This window comes from Danio rerio, chromosome 21, assembly GCF_052040795.2.
Source record: "Danio rerio strain M-AB ecotype USA chromosome 21, GRCz13ab, whole genome shotgun sequence".
Lineage (NCBI taxonomy): Eukaryota > Metazoa > Chordata > Actinopteri > Cypriniformes > Danionidae > Danio > Danio rerio.
This window is the reverse complement of record NC_141041.1, coordinates 45,665,001-45,678,953: the sequence shown is the minus strand read 5'-3', so window position 1 is coordinate 45,678,953 and position 13,953 is coordinate 45,665,001. Positions and strand designations below refer to the sequence as shown.

Below are 13,953 nucleotides of genomic sequence, written 5' to 3'. Positions count from 1 at the left end.
TTCACGCTTGTTTTGCCAACACAACATGGCGTCTCTGCCGTCTAAACACTGTGACAGTAATGAATATTAATGAAGTTGCACAATAGAGCGCGCTGATTGGTTTGAACCAAGCCTTACTCATGCATTAATGCAACACACTCTGGGACGTAATAAGACACACTCTGGCACAGACGTCCAGTCTGCACGCTGGAATACACGCTATTATGTCATGACCGTGACGCAGCTTCAAAAATTCGTTTCAAACCGGAAGTAGGAATTTGCTTAAAATAACGCAAAAACAACCAATTTACACTTTTTAGTGAAATATAGGTGTCCTAAAAGTGTTTTTAGCAGTGTGGGACACATATACTACTGTCAACAGCTCAAAAAATGTGTTTTGGTGTTTTGTTGTTCATTAAAATGAGCTGCTGCTCCCCGGCCCCTCTATGAGACTGCAGGATCACGGCTGCGTATAACTAACCAGTCCTTTGTTGAAGAGTTAAACCAGCGCAGCACACACACAGTGCCTACCAAAGCCTTGAGTTTCTGCTGAATTTTGTATTTGAGTATTTGAAGATGTTTCCACATTAGGATGACAAAATGTGAGGTCATGCTGGGACAGATAATCTCTGTATAGAATTAATCATTGCTTAACATCGCAGCCTACCAGTTTAATAATAATTTCATCAGCTGTAGTTAGATATTAGGCTGTTATAATCTTCTAAGGGCTTATTATGCAGTCCTGCTGCCATCTTGTGGATAGACAACATCAACCGTCTTATCAGTATGGCAGTCTAATGGCCGCCGACACGCTGTCTCAGAAAATAAAAATATTTTAAAACACGCACTGCCCATATATTTAAACTGCATAGTGGCAATCTAAACAACTACATTATCATATACTAGAAAAGCCTCAAAAGTACATTATGTTGCTCAATAGCTGCAATATTTCTTAAAATGTAGAGTGTCCTCTGCTTGTCGCTGTATGTGGGCGGAGTAATACAGAAGAGGAAGGAGGCTGTATAAATGCTGTTATTGCAGAATATTGCATGGCTATCAGCCAGTCAGATTCAAGAACCAGACATGTGTGTGGATATGTAATTCCGTATCACCTCATTTGCTGAAATATGTCCTTCTTTTCATTTCTACAGTCCTGTTTTTGCCAAATTAGAGGAGTGGCTGGAGAATGTGATGATGCACTTGGAGATGGGACTTCCTCTGATGTCAGAACTGCTTAAGGTCCGACAATCCTTTTGGGAGAACCACAGCCAGCCAAGACCTTATGGAATTTCTTCCAAACCCATGGAGAGCTCAGCCTTTGGCAGAAGCTGAGGCTACATATATGGCCATACGGACATTTTCATAATGTTTAAATTCTCATAATATTATTTACAGCAGGGGTGTCCAAACTCGGTCCTGGAGGGCCGGTGTCCTGCATAGTTTAGCTCCAACTTCCTCCAACACACCTGCCTGGAAGTCTAGTATACCTAGAAAGAGCTTGATTAGCTGGTTCAGGTGTGTTTAATTGGGATCGGAACTAAAAAATGCAGGACACTGCAATAGTATCTGGATGCAGCCTTTATGATGCAGGCTGAGACTGCATCACTCAGCGATGCAGTGTCAGACACAATGCACTCAAATGGAGCTGGTGACGTCACTGTGACGAGTAGGGTTTGGGGTGGGGTTCGGTGAGCCCATTAAAAAGCATTGGATGCAGCCCAGATTGCACTGCACCAGGTCTGCAGCCAGACCCCTCTCGGACACCGGCCCTACAGGACCGAGTTTGGACACCACTGATTTACAGGGTCTCTCATAAAAAAAAAGTATGATTGTTATTACACTTTTCTTAGCAAATTCACTGTTCTGAGCCAATTTAGCTTTTTGTCTCATTTTGGATGAGAATATACACTTATTTTTATGAAATCTTTTGCTTGAAAATATTGTTTGTGGTATCTTTTATAATGCATTACAGAACATATTTTAAATAATGTTTTGTTTTGTAATGCAAAAAAAACATTTGCACAGTTAAAAAATGTCCCGATTACATTTGTGACCATGGACCACAAAACCTCATTTTGCATGTATTTATATTTGGGAATAGTGAGTCAAAATTATATATATATATATATATATATATATATATATATATATATATATATATATATATATATATATATATATATATATATATAATTTTTTTCATTTTCTGCCATAAATCATTATATTTAATAAAGATAAAGTTGTTTTTGGCAAATGTCTTACTCTATATCAACATGTATTGCCAACAACTTAATTGAGACCATTTTTTAGGCGATTTTCTAATTTTTCGATATTTTTCAAATAGGATTATCCTGATCCTAAAAAAGACACATCAATTAAAAGCATATTTAATCAGATTATATCTCAATTAAAAGTATGCTTATGACTGGTCCTGGGTCACATTTTAGGGGCAAAGCACATTTTACAAGCTATTTGTTAAACAATCTGATTAGTGATCTCAGAAACAAAGATGCTACAGATTGATCTTGAGGAAAGTATTATAAATTTATAAGCAACAAAGGAGTTTATAAAAATGTATATTAACAACAATTAAGAGTATCTGTTACGTTTTAATTATATTTTATTGGTAAGTACTATTAGACGTTCGTTTTTTTTTCTTTATCAGTATTATGTTTAATACATGTATGAACCATTTACACATGACACAATCTGTGAAACTGGAGAAAGCGCCATCTGACGGCGCAAATAAACGTCATGTTGTCTTTTGATTATTCGGCAGTTTAACGGTTTTATTCAGTCACCGAATCACCAAATCCTCGTTTCACTTCGGAAATTAACAGTCTTAAATCCACTACAAATTTACCCTGGACAAAAAGTCGATAGCATATTGTCAGTTTTTCTGAGCTGTACTTACGTTATAACGTTAAAGTTGAATGGATTAATTGGCTTATTGACGGGAGTTCGCTTTATTTATGTTTAAGCAAAATTAGGATTTTCAGCTGTTGATGAGCAATAATGGAAGAGCACAGTGAGTACATTTTTACCTAAAATTGTCCAGAATTATTATTATTACTGAAATCTATCCGCATTGTAAAGATGCTTTCACGTTATTATCAAATCAACAAATGTTTGTTCTAACGTTAAATGAAAATATCCAAACAACATTCGGATATCACGATGTGACCTTATCTATTGTTTGAAACAAAGTTACTAATTTAGGTATAGGTATCGGATATAGGAAAATAGGAACAAATGTAACGTTGGTAAAAAGGCACATCCGTTTAAAGGTTCATCAGGGTTGGACTAACTTAAGTCAGACATAATTAACGTTAACGGTACATTGAATATTTTGTGGTGGCCCGACCATTTTGAGGGATGTAAACAAAAACAATGATCCCAACGTATTTCCTGTTTAAAAGAGCCAGATATTGATAAATAATGTTATGATAGCTGTTTTAACATTAAGTTATGATTGAATTGCCTCCAGTTATGAAATAGTTTGATAACAAGTAGGAATGTCATGGGCCAATGACATGACCACATTGAAATGGTCTGACCCTAAAAGTCTTTAGGGTGTTTTAATACAAAAGTAATTTTAATGGCCGTTTAAATAATTTCTTTTCAGAGCTGCTCTGATTATATATTAGCCGTTACCGGGAAAACCTCTATTTCTGACGCTGCAGAAGCGCCTCCTGCTGGCAGAGAGTCCATTTACATTTACAATCAGCTTGTGTGCCAAAGTCTCCGGTGATTATCTTTAATATTTAAAAAGCATCTATTAAACACCCACTATATTTACAGATTAATGATATTAAACTTAAAAGGTAATAATAAACTAATGAATCAATTTTATGTACAGTTGAAGTCAGAATTATTAGCCCTCCTGTTTATTTTTTCCCCAATTTCTGTTTAACAGAGACTATTTTTTAAAACATTTCAAAACATAATAGTTTTAATAACTCATTTCTACTAACTGATTTATTTTATTTTTGCCATGATGACAGTACATAATATTTTACTAGATATTTTTCAGGACACTTCTATACAGCTTAAAGTGACATTTAAAGGCTTAACTAGGTTAATTAGGTTAACTAGGCAGGTTAGGGTAATTAGGCAAGTTATTGTTTAACGATGGTTTGTTCTGTAGACTATCGAAAAAATATATGGATTAAAGGGGCTAATAATTTTGCTCTTGACTGAAGACTTTTGTAGCTATTTTTTTTGGTGAAGATGTGAAGTTTGTTTCATATTTTTATTTTATTGTATTTATTTCTCTTTCCTTTGCAGTGAGGAAAATAATATATGCAGTTGAAGTCAGAATTATTAGCCCTCCTGAATATTAGCAACCTTTCCCCCCCAATTTCTGTTTAATGGAAAGAAGATTTCTGAACATAATAGTTTTAATCATTCATTTCTAATAACTGATTAATTTTATCTTTGCTATAATAGCCCCTTTCACACATACAGACCTTTCCGGAAAATTATCGGCAATTTTCCGTTGTATGTGTGAACAGGTCCTTTTTGAAAATACCGGTAAATTCGTTCTGGCTATTTTCCGGAAAGAGAAGTTGTAACATAACCGGCAATTTGCCGGAATGCTGCGTTGTGTGAATGCAGAAGGAAGATTCCCGTAATAAGCGCGTGCACGTCTAGAACGTGCTGACGTGAGACTTCTGCTTTAGCCAATCACAACAGTCAGACGCATTTACGTCCGCGCGGTTTGTGAGAATAAAAGCTTTTGAATATTTTTCCAGACACATTTAGCTTCTAGAAAGTAGTCAGATCACGTTTATATGTTCTTCTTAATGCCAACTGTGTAAATAATCATCGATGAGATGCTTATGATAAGCCGTTGTTTGTTTACCTTCAAGCTTTGCGTGTGCCTGTGAAACAGCCTGTGAGCGCCTGCACACGCACATATTATGAACATCTCGACATGAGAAAGTGATCCTGCGAAAGTTGTTCACAATATTGATCATCCACAGAGTTTGTAATTTAGTCAAATGTTTACAAATACAAGCGCAGCCGTTTAAAGCTCATTTGTGGTGAATGATGTCCGAATTTACCGGTATTTTGGAATAGATGTGTGAATGCTCTTTTCCGGAAAATTTCCGTAACGTCCTCGCCTGTGTGAACAGCGCTTTTTTGAATATACCGGAAAAGTCGTTCCGGAAATTTTCCAGATATTTACCGGTATCACTGTGTGAAAGGGGCTAATGACAGCACATAATATTTTAGTAGATATATTTTTTTTTAAATACAAACATTCAAATTCAAAGGGTAATTCAAAAGCTTAATTAGGGTAATAGGCAAGTTATTATATAACAGTAGTTTCTTCTGCAGACAATTAAAAATATATAATGCCTAAAGGGGCTAATAATATTGACCTTAAAAGAGGTTTCAAAATATTTAAATTTGCTTTTATTCTAGCCAAAACAAAACAAATCAGCCTTTCTCCAGAAGAAAAATATTAGAGGAAATACTGTTAAAATTCCTTGCTCTGTTAAACATCATTTGGGAAATATTTATTTTTTAAAAATTCTCAGGAGTGCTAATAATTTTGACTAATAATCTAAATATATTATTAATAAAACTAATAATCGTTTGGAATAATCGTGATTACAATTATGACCAAAATAATCGTGATTATGATTTTTCCCAAAATCGAGCAGCCCTACTATCAACCTTGGGACCTTTTATAGACAGGTGTATGCCTTTTCAAATCATGTCCAATCAATTGAATTTACCACAGCTAAACTCCAATGAAGCTGCTGAAACATCTCAGGAATGATCAGTGGAAACAGAATGTACCTGAGCTCAATTTAGAGCTTCACGGCAAAGGCTGAGAATACTGATGTACATCTGATTTTTCAGGGTTTTTATTTTTAATAAATTTGCGACAATTTCAAAAACTATTTTCACAGTGTCATTATGGGATATTGTGTGTAGAGTTTTGAGGAAATAAATTAGTTTAATCTATTTTGGAATAAGGCTGTAACATAAAAAAATGTGGAAGAAGTGAAGTGCTATGAATACTTCCTTGATGCACTGTATTTTGATATCAGTGTGTTTTAAGTATATACAACAACAACAAAAAAAGAAAGAAAAGCAATTAATTTCAATTAATAATTGGTAATTATGTTAATTTTTAAAAGTGATTTAATGTGTGCACAAAAGTAATGAATGGAAACCGATGTAGAACATTGACGACCGTAATTATGATTTTTGACATCACGTTTGTCCTATATGGAACTATTTGTATCTTTTTTTTAAAAGCTGCGCATCACTGATTAATTTTACAGTAACTTACTGCTTTGTTAACACTATAAAATATTTACAATTAATGTCTATGATCTGTTTTCCTTGCCGCATCACCTGTCCATGAATATCTGCCCTAGCAGAGGAGGTAGGTTATTCAGAATTTCTCACACATATGATAATAAGTATACATTCACTATACACAAGCTGTCTGTTCTCACGTTCAGTCCCGTTCCTTTATAGTTTTCCATAGGTCTGCCTGACTCTGGAATGGAGAGTTTCCTCAGGGATGTAGACACTTCTCTTGAATCCACTCAGGCAGAGGACAAAGACAAAAACATCTTCCCCTCGGAGGCTCTCTGCTCATCTTCACCTCTTGCTGAACACAAGACTCATCCTGTTGATGACCACGGGTTACCTGTCAGAGGCCAAAGCCATTGGGGTCACTTCGACTCGTATGACGACTCAGAGGTACACATGTGGATCTTCAATAGATAGAATTAAAATAGTTCAATTGTGATAATAATGTATACATTAAAAAGACAGATGACGTGATGAACTGGATTAAAAGACAAGTGTTTTCCTTCCAGGAATGTGTTGGCATTGTGACACTGCCAAACCAAGTCAAATATAAAGCAGTGAAAAGAGGATTTGTCTTCAATCTGATGGTTGTCGGTAAGAAACATACTGCATACAGTTACAGACTAAGGGCTCTATTTTGACGGTCCATGCGCAGAGCGCAAAACGCAGGGCGCAAACGCTTTCAGGGCGTGTCAGGGCGCGTTTTTGCTAATTTAAGGACGGGAAATCTGCCTTGGCGGTGGCGCATGGTCTAAAAGGGTTGAGTTTATTTTCTTAATGAGTTATAGTTGTGTTTTGAGAATAAACCAATTAGAGTTTCATCTCCCATTCCCTTTAAGAGCCAGCTGCGTCGCGCCAAGAGCGCATTCGTTATTTATAGGACGCAAAGTGGAAAAAATGAGCATTTCACAAGCAAACAGTTTTTTTTTAACAGAAAACTGTTAAACAGAGCATCTACTGCGTGAGAATGAGAGATAAATGATCTACTTTCACTTTCGCTCTTGGATAGGGAAACCTTTACGCACAGACATCAATTAGTCTATAAATAATTAATTTTGTTTATAACACAAATATTGAGTTATATCCTAAAACACATGCTGTGACCCATATGGTCTAAAACCTGACAGGTGGACAATTGTAAGCTTATTTTTAATAAAACAAATATAAATATGGATATAATAAATAATACTGGTAATAATAATAACATTATACAAAAGCAAATTGTTATGAATGAACTGAAAAAGCCTCACGAGATGAAGAAGACATAAAAGCAGTGATTTTTCATATTTATGTAGGCTAGAAAATAATGTTTTGTTATATTTTAATCCTTTATATTTATATTCTATATCTATTCTTATTATATCCTATATATATCCTTAATATTTAAATTGTTTCATATGTAAAGATATATGCCTATTGCTCTCTTGTGTGTATTAAGCAGTGTGTAAGCGAGGCGCAACTCTGCGCCGGAGTTTAGACCGGGTTAGTTTTGGTCTAATGAAAAATCTATTATAGTTTCTCAAAATAGCAACGCGCCAGTGGTCCGCCTCAGAACGCCTTCCTTTTTAGACCAGAACGCCTATGAGCGCACAAATGAGCGCTAATGCATTTGCTATTTAAACAGCGTAGCACAACGCCTCAAAACGACTCTTGCGCCAAGCTTAAACTACCAAAAGACTATTGCGCCGCGCCCTGCGCCACACTGCGCCGGGTGTATGATAGGGCCCAAAAAATGAAGAGATCACTTGGAAATTTGAAGTTATTTGCATTTACCATAATGAGTTTGAATAAAAAACACTTTTTTTTTTTTTTGTAAAATATTGATGTTTTTTTTTGGCATAAAATAAAAAAGGTGCTGTGTTTTCAGACATTTTTTATGTTTTCAAGTGGTATCTTAATTTATGTCATAGCTGTGTATATTGTTATTTGCTACTCTTTTTGAAAGTGTATTTAAATGTACAGTGCATCCGGAAAGTATTTATAGTGCTTCATTTTATCTAATTTTTAATGTTACAACCTTATTCCAAACTGGATTAAATTCATTCATTCATTCATTCATTCTCTTTTCGGCTTAGTCCCTTTATTAATCTGGGATCACCACAGCGGAATGAACCGCCAACTTATCCAGCATATGTTTTACGCAGCGGATGCCCTTCCAGCTGCAACCCATCTCTGGGAAACATCCATACACACTCATTCACACACATACACTAAGGACAATTTAGCCTACCCAATTCACCTATAGGCAAGTCTTTGGACTGTGGGTGAAACCGGAGTGCCCAGAGAAGACCCACACAGACGCGGGAAGAACATACAAACTCCATACAGAAATGCCAACTGACCCAGCCGAGGCTCGAACCAGCCACCTTCTTGCTGTGAGGCGACAGCAGTACCTACTGCGACACTGCGTCGCCTTAAATTAATTTATTTCCTGAAAATTCTACACACAATACCCTATAATGACAATGTGAAAAAAGATTTTTTGAAAATGTTGCAAATTAATAAAAATAAAAAAAAAACAGAAAAAGCACATATACAGTTTAAGTCAGAATTATTAGCCCCCTGAATTGTTAGTGCCCCTGTTTATTTTTTCCCTCTATTTTCTGTTTAACGGAGAGAAGAGTTTTCAACACATTTGCTCAATACTTTGTTGATGCACATTTGGCAGCAATTACAACCTCAAGTCTTTTAGAATATGATGCCACAAGCTTGGCACACCTGTCGTTGGGAATTTTTGCCGATTCCTCATTGCAGTACCTGTCAAGCTCTATCAGGTTGGATGGGAAGCGACGGTGTACAGCCATTTTCAGATCTCTTCAGAGATGTTCAGTAGGATTTTAGCTGTTGTGAAGCCACTCCATTGATATTTTGGCAGTGTGCTTTGGATCATTGTCCTGCTGTAAGATGAACCGTCGCCCCAGTCTGAGGTCAAGAGCACTCTGGAGCAGGTTTTCATTTAGGATGTCTCTGTACATTGCTGCGTTCATCTTTCCCTCTATCCTGACCAGTCTTCCAGTTCCTGCTGCTGAAAAACATCCCCACAGCATGATTCTGCCACCACCATGCTTCACTGTAGGGATGGTATTACCCTGGTGATGAGCGGTGCCTGGTTTTCTCCAAACGTAACGCCTGGCATTCACTTCAAAGAGTTCAATTTTAGTCTCAATTTTAGATGCTGCCACCACCATGCTTCACTGCAGGAATGGTAGCCACACCGGTGTGATTGAACACATCAAAAGGTTAATATTCTAATCAATCATTTGTGTTTTTAGGTGAGTCTGGCTTAGGCAAGTCTACTCTTGTTGACACCCTTTTCCTCACAAACCTCTATATGGACAGACACATACCTGTGGCTTCAGGTACATTATAAAAATAAAAAAAAAACATTTGTATTTATCTTTGTATTATAAAAAGCAATGCTGAACTGGTTAAAGAAAAGTGTTCAAGAATCATGCAGAGATCTGTTGTGAACTGTATCTATTTCTATGTTACAGAAAAAATAGCTCGGACTGTATCGATAACGAAGAGCACCGTAGATATTGTTGAAGAGGGTGTAAATCTAAGACTCACTGTTATCGACACTCCTGGTTTTGGTGATGCTCTTGATAACCGTGAAAGGTACTTATTTAAGTGGAAACTGCTTACTATTTGGTTGTTATATGTATGTCTTGCTAGGAGACAAATTCTTCAGTAATATGTTAAAATGGTGTTCCAATTCAGCATATTAGCTAACCCTAATTCATGAGTTTAAAAAGTTCATTTAGGATATGTATGAAATTGTATGCTCACTTAGGTGTCATGTCCATTGTTGTGTTTACATTAGCCCGTTTCACTCATACAGACCTTTCCGGAAAATTACAGGCAAACTGTGTGTGAACAGGCCCTTTTTGAAAAAAACTGTAAATTAGTTTGGGCAATTTTCCAGTAAGAGAAGTTGTAACATTACTGGTAATTTGCCGGAATGCTGCACTGTGTGAACACAGAGGGAAGATTCCCAGAAAGAGCGCGTTCATGTCTAGAACGCGCTGATGTGAGATGGCTACTTTAGCTAATCAGAACTCTCAGACACATTCACATCAGCGCTGTTGATGAAAATGAGTCTTTAAATATTTTTCCAGACACGTTAAGCTGCTAGATGTTAGTCAGATAACATTTCTATGTTTCTTCTTAATGCCAACTGTGTAAAAAAGTTATCGATAAAATTATTATGATAAGTCATTTGTTTACCTTCAAGCTCTGGCCAACACAGACACAATGTTGACTTTCTGCTCCAGAGCCTTCATAAACTTCACATCAATTGGTCTGAGACTGAGAAAGCACAAAGGAAATTGGTTAATGTAGCCTACTGTAAGCTCCCTTTTCATGGTCACTAAAATCATGGAATAGTCATAAAGGGAAAACACTGGTTTTGTACAAAAATATGAAATTCTTTATTTCAATGTCTGGAATAGACCATTTAAAATTCCATAATATTCCAGAAATCCCATAATCTGTGGGAACCTTGTGGTTGAGCTACAAATAATTCAAATATATATATATATATATATATATATATATATATATATATATATATATATATATATATATATATATATATATATATATATATATATATTCACTCAGTTGAAGTTAGAATTATTAGCCCCCTTTGATTTTTTTTCCTTTTTAAATATTTCCCAAATCATGTTTAACAGATTCAGGAAATTTTCAGTATGTATGATAATATTTTGGAGAAAGTGCTATTTGTTTTATTTCGGCTAGAATAAAAGCTTTTAATTTTTAAAAAAAAATCATTTTAAGGTCAAAATTATTAGCCCCTTTAAGCTATATATATATATATATTTGCGATAGTGTACAGAATAAACCATCATTATACAATAACTTGCCTAATTCCCCTTACCTACATATTTAACCTAATTAACCTAGTTAAGCCTTTAAATGTCACTTTAAGCTGTATAGAAATGTCTTGAAAAATATCTAGTAAAATATTATTTACTGTCGTTATGGCAAAGATAAAATAAATCAGTTACTAGAAATGAGTTATTAAAACTATTATGTTTAGAAATGTGTTGAAAAAAAATCTTCTCTCCATTAAACAGAAACTGGGGAAAAAATAAACAGGGGGGCTAATAATTCTGATTCCAACTGTATATATTTATAGGCTGCGTTCCAGTCTTTTAGACACTTGTGAACTTCCCTTCCCTTGTTCACATCATTAATTGTTGCTAACATTCCGTTTCAGATTAGACGAGCTAAAACATATATATATATATATATATATATATATATATATATATATATATATATATATATATATATATATATATATATATTGTTTTTAAATGGAGGTGTGGCTATCTACAATCCTTCTCTGACTGGTCTTCTGGACCATTGCATTGTGTTTTCTGATTTGTTAAGCTCCCCTTTCATCACCTTTATACAGCTGGGACAATGTAAAAACAGATGCCAGCAAAGTAGTGCCCAGTGATTTAACAGCTATAATTTATATCATTTACTGCATTTATTAGATATGGGTCGAGTAAAGTGTTAATATTTGTTTTGAAAATGTTCTTTTTTTTTGCGATTGAAAGTCAGGGTTATTACATCATATTGATTTCTTAACTCCTCTGAAGTTTGGTATTTTGCAAAAATAAATATAAACATGTCTAAAAAACAACACATTGTAGCATTTAGCATAAAGTTGCGTAAATGTTACCAGTAACAAAATACATTATTTCTGTATTTATAAATGAGTAAGCAGTTCTTTATATATTTTGACTTGAAATATTGTGAAATAAAACTTATTTGCACATGGTTTTGCTTAAAGCTGGAAGGCGGCACTTCGTTATGTAAACCAGCAGATGGTGAAGTACTACAAAGATGAGGTCGGGGTGAACCGGCAGAACATCAGGGACAACCGAGTTCACTGCTGTCTCTACTTCATCTCTCCTCACGGTCATGGGTAAGATCTCACCAGTGTTTTCCCTTTATGACTATTCCATGATTTTAGTGACCATGAAAAAGAAGCTTACAGTAGGCTACATTAACCAATTTCCTTTGTGCTTTCTCAGTCTCAGACCAATTGATGTGAAGTTTATGAAGGCTCTGGAGCAGAAGGTCAACATTGTGCCTGTGTTGGCCAAAGCAGACAGTCTCACTCAGAAAGAGACCCGCAACATGAAAGCCAAGGTGAGAATGAGCTTAACTGAGAAGCTGAGAAAGAGCAGGTACAGTGTAACCAACACAATCTCGCGGCAATTCGTAACTTTTTCATTTAGTGGCTAATTCGTATGAATTCGTACGATCTAATTCGTACAATTTAGTACGATTTGCTCATCCCCCAATGACGGTTGGGGTTAGGGGTGGGGTTAGGTGCCACGCCTCCTTTTTAAAATCGTACCATTTCCCACGACTGAACTCGTACGAATTCGTACGAATTAGCCACTAAACTGGCAAAACGTAAAATACTTACGTTTTCTCGTGAGATCAGGCTGGTATAACAGGCCCGTATGCAGCCTGGTGAATGGCGTAGTTCTTTTTTTACTCAAAAAATTGACAATGAGGTTTAAATACTGTATTTTAGTGACTCTTCAAGCACTATTTTTTTACCAGATTAGCTTGTTAGTGACCACTTTGATCCACAATCACCAATCTGTCATCTGAACTAATGTATTGCATGCATTTCTACAGATTTTAAGTGAGATACACAAACACAAAATCAAGATCTTTCAGGTCCCAGAGTGTGACCCGGATGATAATCATCTCCACAGACAGCAGGATTTAGAGCTAAAGGTCAGGACTACTGCTCACAATTTACACATGATTATTTTCGTTTAGAAACAAGTCACAGATTTCTTCACAGAATTTTAGGATCTTTAAATTTCAGCTATAATAAAGTATGTATAAATGTGTTTTTGATTCTCTGGTAGCAATTTATGAAATACTGAGGTGTAAACTTCTTTAAAAGGGATCCCCTTCACCCAAAATGTAAAATTTTGTTACTTACCCTCAGGCTATCTAAGATGAATGAGTATTTTTCTTCTTCAGCAGAACGTTAAAGAAAAAAGTTTTACTTAGAATATTTTACTAACGTTTCCCAGTACTGGGTTTGGTCTGGAAGGGCATCTACTGTTAAACATATGCTGAAATAATTAGGGATTAATTGCGCTGTCACGACCTCTGATAAATCAGAGACTAAGCCGAAGGAAAACTAATGAATGAATGAATTTTGTTAGTCACCAACACTGAAAAAATATTTCTGAAAAAATTGTTGCAAACAATGTATATGGGTTGAATTTAAACAATTAAATTTAGCAATGTTCAAATTAATTTGCTTGTGTAAATTCAGCCCACATAAATAGTTTACAACCACTTAATTTTGTAAGCCTTAGTAAATCCAAGGAATAATCTTTGATTCTTTTTTTATTTATTTTTTTGGATGACCTGAAAAATTAACAGCAAATTTTCATTTTAGGGTGAATTATTCCTTTATGGAGTGTATTATTTCATGGATATTATGTTATATACGAGTACAATTCTTTTAAAGAATATACTTGTAATTGCTTTTTGAGGAGACTGTTTTATTCTGTTTTCGATTTTTAAAAACGTAGTTTGATGAACTGGATGAGCCTGTCT

The 13,953-nt window shown here is 35.3% G+C and overlaps 3 protein-coding genes across 4 annotated transcripts in view; all 3 read left to right on the top strand.

The window, feature by feature from the left end:
• The window catches only part of limk1b (LIM domain kinase 1b), a 29,959-nt gene extending 28,057 nt beyond the window's left edge, over positions 1–1,902 (top strand). Inside the window, exon 15 of the mRNA XM_087301928.1 lies at positions 1,131–1,902. Coding sequence (XP_087158054.1) covers positions 1,131–1,311 — 181 coding nt within the window. The 3' untranslated portion in view covers positions 1,312–1,902. The remainder of the gene's footprint in view (positions 1–1,130) is intronic.
• Positions 1–13,953, top strand: part of pcyt1bb (phosphate cytidylyltransferase 1B, choline b) — a 658,357-nt gene that overhangs the window by 459,787 nt on the left and 184,617 nt on the right. The window lies entirely within an intron of this gene.
• The window catches only part of zgc:162239, a 14,267-nt gene continuing 2,553 nt past the window's right edge, over positions 2,240–13,953 (top strand). The window contains 9 exon segments of one of the 2 annotated variants that reach the window (NM_001082815.1): positions 2,788–3,007; positions 6,381–6,385; positions 6,481–6,708; positions 6,828–6,912; positions 9,591–9,677; positions 9,813–9,936; positions 12,146–12,280; positions 12,390–12,507; positions 13,009–13,110. In NM_001082815.1, coding sequence (NP_001076284.1) covers positions 2,995–3,007; positions 6,381–6,385; positions 6,481–6,708; positions 6,828–6,912; positions 9,591–9,677; positions 9,813–9,936; positions 12,146–12,280; positions 12,390–12,507; positions 13,009–13,110 — 897 coding nt within the window. In that variant the 5' untranslated portion in view covers positions 2,788–2,994. 2 annotated transcript variants of the gene reach the window in all.